This window comes from Lynx canadensis, chromosome C2 (genome assembly GCF_007474595.2).
Source record: "Lynx canadensis isolate LIC74 chromosome C2, mLynCan4.pri.v2, whole genome shotgun sequence".
NCBI lineage: Eukaryota > Metazoa > Chordata > Mammalia > Carnivora > Felidae > Lynx > Lynx canadensis.
Window position 1 is genome coordinate 157,665,046 of NC_044311.2, and position 5,285 is coordinate 157,670,330.

Sequence of the window (5,285 nt, forward strand, 5' to 3'; positions counted from 1 at the left end):
CAGCACGTGGGCTCCGGGGAGAAGGACGGAGGGGCGTCCCGGGGCACCGGAGGTCGGGGGGCTGAGGAGCGCGTGGCTCGGAGCAGGCGGGCGCCTGGCCCGTGGGTCCCCGAGCACCCGCCCTCGGGGTCCTCCGTGGAGAACGTAGCCGAGGCGGCACTTGCTGCAGGGGAATTGGAACGCGGAGCACTTCTCAAGTTCCAGCGTCGCCACAGATTGGTGGCCCCGGGCCAGGCTCCTCCGGGATGCTCTCCGCCGCGGGGACGGCAGGCGCGCCCGGAGCTGCCCAGGGTGCCCTGCGTCCCCAGCCCTGCTCCCAGCAGACGGCCCCTGCCGGGCCGGGCCCCTTCTCGCGGAGGACACCCCCAGTACTGCGCCGCCGGCACGCGGGTCGGCGGAGGGCGCTGGGTGCGCCGCGAAGCGGTCTGCGGCTGCTTCCGAGACGGGTGACAAGTTCGCTGGGGTGCCTGTCCCCTCGATTTAGAGGTCTGAGCCTTCTCCCTCCGCCCAGGCTGAGAAGGTGGAAGGAGCCCCCTGGAAAGGCCAACCGAGCGGCAGGCGGCGGGCGGGCGGGGCGGGGAGGGCGGGGCCAGGCGAGGCCAGCCCCGCCCCCGGGACGCAGACACCGCCCGCGGCCCCGGCCGAGCGCACTGCACCGATGGCTCGCGACCCCGGCGGCCGCCTGGGCCTTCTGCCGCTGCTGCTGCTGCTCACCTATGGCCTCGCGGCCGCCCAGGCTGACCTACTGAACTGGCTGTGGGCCCCTAGGACCGCTGGGCCCACGGTGGAACCGGCCTCCGCGCCCCCGCGCGGCCCACACGTGCAGCCCACGGCGGAGACCGCGGCTCACGTGGCCCCCCGGGATGACCCCACGGAGCAGGGGAGAGCCCCTGCCAGCCCCGAGCCGCCCCCGGGGAGGCTGGAGACCGGCCGGGACCCGGCTGCCGCTGCACCCACTGCCTCCACGGCGGGCCCGGACACGAAGGAGGAGAACATCGCCGGCGTCGGAGCCAAGATCCTGAACGTGGCCCAGGGCATCCGCAGCTTCGTCCAGCTGTGGGACGGCACCACTCCCAGCCAGAGCTCCACCGGGGCGGAGACGCCAGCCCCTGGGACCCCCACGGCCCCCCTCACCCTCCCGGGGCCCTCCGGCGTCCCCCCGGAGGACGGGACCACTCTCTGGCTGGGCAGTAGGGCCCTGACCTCTCCGGACACCCAGAGGACCGAGGCTGGCACCCTGCCAGTGCCCACCCAGCTGCCTCCCTCCCCCGGCGGGCGCCGGGCACCGCTCAGGGAGCCCTCGGTGCCGCCGTCTTCTCCAGGTAGAGCTTCTCTCTCCTCTGCGCCGGGCGGGGCCCCTCCCCGGGGGACACAGCCGTCCCCGGGGCGGCCCCACGATCTGGACGGCGGAGGACCCTCCCCCGTGGCAGCCCGTGCCCGCCGGCAGCGCCGACTCGCTGACAGCCGCAGGCCCGCGCCACATCTGCTTCCGCTGGTGACGGGTCTCCCGGGCGCCCACGCTGCCCCCTTGGCTCTGTCCTCTGACCTCCCCGCCCTGGTGTCTCCGATCCCACTCCCCGCTGTCACCGGGGACAAGGGTGCTTGGGCTCCTCACGTGGCTAACTCTGTGGGGCCTGGTCTCGCTAATAACTCCGCGCTGCCCGGGGCTGACCTGCCGACCCCCACCGGGCGGCCTGCCCGCCCCGCCGCCGGCCGCTGCCTGCCCCTGCCGCCCTCCCTGCCGGTCTGCGGTCACCTGGGCATCGGGCGCTCCTGGCTGCCCAACCACCTCCGGCACGCCAGCAGCGAGGAGGTGCGGGCCGCCGCGCGGGCGTGGGGGGCCCTCCTCCGGACGCACTGCCACCGCTTCCTCGCCTGGTTCTTCTGCCTGCTGCTGGCCCCGCCCTGCGGTGCTGGCCCGCTGCCCGCCCCTCCGCCCTGCCGCCAGTTCTGCGAGGCCCTGGAGGACGCGTGCTGGAGCCACCTGGACGGGGGCGGGCTGCCGGTCACCTGTGCCTCGCTCCCGGCCCAGGAGGACGGGGTCTGCGTGTTCATTGGGCCGGGTGCAGGTAACTGGCAGGCCCATCCTCCCCACCCTGTCCTTCCTGTCCCCCCCAGGGGAACTTGGCCGTGCCGGTGTGAGCCTGGAGCAGAGGCCCCCACCCCGCCCACGATGCCGAGCGAGAGGCAGAGGGGGCGTGATGCCGCTTTGCGGGCGGGAGGCTGAGCCCTGGAGTGGGAGAGAGGGCGTGTGACCCCGGCACGGTGCACGACAAGGGCCGAGGCTCGGGAGCAATCCCTGTCTGAAGGTCGTGGCTCCTTCCGTCCTCCCCGTGGCTCCAAGATAGCCGTTGACACCCGCGGTTACGGGGGTGGCGGGGGGTGGTGGAGACAGAGGCATGAGGCCGTGACCTGACCCGCCAGCCAAATTCTGGCTCCTCTGGCCCATTGTGGTCCAGTCTGCATGGCTGGGGGGGTTCATGGAGGCTGAGGGGGCCTCCAGGGTTCGATGCTGGAGGGAGGGTTCTTGCCGCTTAGAAGGTCAAGGGGTCACAGCCGTGTGAGCAGCGGGTTGTGGAGGTCAGGGGCTGCCCCATCCGGATCTGTGAGCTCTGGGGGCCGCTCCTGGGCCTCACCCCCCACGTGGGCCGTGCCCCATCGCCCCGTGGTGGACAGGGGACAGGGCAGGGCCGTAACCTTAGAAAGGCCCCCCAGCTGCCTCTGCCTCCACGGGCGGGCCCCTGAACGGTGTGTCTGCTCCCGTTGACCCTCGAGGCCCCGTCCCGTCCCCGTCGGGCTGTGTGTCCTGCTTCCCCTGCCCCCCACCCCACGCCCTCGGGAGCGGCCTTGACCTGCTTCAGTCCCCGGGGTCATTGGGCTTCAGAGCGGGCTGCACTGGACCCCAAGGTGGGGGGTGTCACGCTGCTGGTCCTCTCAGGGACGTGTCCCTGTGCCCACCTCCAAGGAGGAAGCACGTGGGATGGGATGGAGGGGGACCGTGGCTGCCGCGGGCGGACGAGCAGGCAGGCTGAGCCCTGCGTGTGAGCGAGCAGGAGTGGCCAGGAGGCCATCTGGCCGAGGAGCATCTTGCGTGGGGCCCTGCAGTCCCAGTGTGTGCAGAGCCAAGGGCCCTGTGGCTGCCAGGGAACAAGGGCGGGAGCTGGGGCTGGGGGGTTCTCATGCAGCAGGCAGGGCTGCGTGGGGTGTGGAATTTCTCTGACCGCAGCTGCCTCAGTCAGCCAAGTGGCCTGAAAGGGACTTCTCACTGGACATCTGCACACGTTGGCAGGGCCCCCGCCGGTCAGGGAGGCCGTGTTCCCGGCGGAATCCTGGGGAATTCCTCTGTCAGTGCTAACTGCCTGTGCCCCCTCAGGTCAGAGGTGGGGGTCAGGCCTCCATCACAGCAGGGACCCCTCCTGGGTGTGGTCTGGCGGGGCGAGGGTCCCCGGGGGAGCCAGAGCTGGGGGCCGGGGACCACCCACTGCTAGGCCACTTGATGGGGGTGGGCAGGGCGGGAGGAAGGCCCTGATCCGGAGGGAAGGGACTAAGGGGGACCCTAGTCCCCTCCTTCGTGTTGGTAACTGGCCCCCCAGCAGTGAGTGTGAGGATCCTGGCCGAGGGAGGTCCTTGGGCTACCTGGATATTGGGAGGCTGTGGGGGAGGGGGATTATGGGGGGGGGTTGTGGGGGGGCGGTTTTCTATAGCAGAGGGAGACCCGAAGGGTGCGTGCTGCTTCTTTCCCGGGACCCCCACCAGAACTGCCCACGGAGGCTCCCCACCAAGGCACCGCCATTTCTGTCCTTTCTCTCGAGTGTGTCCTACATGGGGGCCACAGGCTCCAGGGCAGAGATGGCCCCCACTCCCCTCACGCTGGGGCAGTGGGGTGTGGACGGATCACTTGGTCCCAGCACACCAGCCCGAGCTGCAGCTCTGTCCAGCCCCTTGGAAGTGCCTCTCCTTATCTGCTTTCTTCTTGTTCCCGCAGGGAGAGTTGGGGGGGAGCGGCAGGCACCAGCCCTGGACTGGGGGTGGGGGGGGACAGTGCAGCCACTGGTTGGGGCCCAGGGAGGTGGTCGAGAGGAGAGGGCTGCTATGGGAGCTCCCATGCTGGGGCTGGAGCTGGCCGTGGGTCAGCACGCCGTTGGGGACCTGTGTCAAGTCTGTCTCTGTGGGCTTGTCTCTCAGGACCCAGAGAAAAATACGTAGGGCCCCCACACAGGAGAGGCTCAGCCAGCAGGGGGACTGTCCCCTGGGAAAGGGGGCACCAAGTGGGGGCATCGCCACAGCACAGTAACGGGCAGCCTGACGGTGAAGACAAGGTCACGTTCTGAGCCTGGAGCAGGTGTTGTTACGCTTGTGTACAGGGGAGAAACTGAGTCTAGTGGGGATAAAGATGTGTGCGCGCTGCCCGGCTAGCAAGAGGGAGCTGGGAGCTGGACCCAGGCAGCCTAGCTCCCGGACTGGACCCAAGTGCCACATGGACGCCGGACAAGCAGAACCCCAGGCTGAGAGGACCCCAGGTGGCCGGTGGGGTCCTGTCACTGTGACGGTTCTGAGGCTGGCGCTGTCTTCTGGGGACGTCTGCCCTGGACCCGCCGTGTGCTCAGGCTTCCCCACTGCTGGGCTTTGCGTCTACTGTTTAACGAAACGTGAACTCAGAAACAGTGTGGTTTAAGTGCTTCAATGACTTGAGGCCTCACTTCAAGACCAGACCAGACCACCTTCATGGAAAAATACTTAGGCTTACCTTTCACCTCTTGGCAACCTACAAATACTGTTTGAGGACGCCGACTGAACTTTGCACAGATGCACCTGCCGTGGCTTTGGTGTCTCATTCTTTCTTGCTGGGGTGTCAGGTGCCCAAATCGGTGGATGACGTTGTCTGCAGGTAAGGAGGTACGCAGCGCTTGGCATGGGGTTTCCTTGACCATCCACCCCAGGAGCATCAAGCTTACCGTTGTCTCCAGTGGCTATTCCTTCCTGCACTGAAGAACTGAGGTAGGACATCATGCAGACAGGAGCTCACCTTTGGCCTCACTGAGGAGGAGCAAGATGGCGGCTGCGATTGTGCCCATGTACTGGCAGGTTGGACCCTCCACATGGGGACTCATAGGACCATCTCCCTGACACTGTCCTTCCCCTTAGTGAAGGAGTTGTCCATCCTGCCACAGGGAAGTCATTTGTGACCGCTTTCCTTTTCAGTTGAGAAATCAAATCTTGAACTATTGTTACTATTATATTTCACGTGAGCAGCTGGTCCACCCACCCACTTTCATCCACCCATC

General features: G+C 68.1%; 1 protein-coding gene across 1 annotated transcript in view; it reads left to right on the top strand.

Moving 5' to 3' along the window:
* The first annotated feature begins 658 nt into the window (after window positions 1–658).
* COL18A1 (collagen type XVIII alpha 1 chain) overlaps window positions 659–5,285 on the top strand; it is a 50,487-nt gene continuing 45,860 nt past the window's right edge. Inside the window, exon 1 of the mRNA XM_032594799.1 lies at window positions 659–1,322. Coding sequence (XP_032450690.1) covers window positions 659–1,322 — 664 coding nt within the window. The remainder of the gene's footprint in view (window positions 1,323–5,285) is intronic.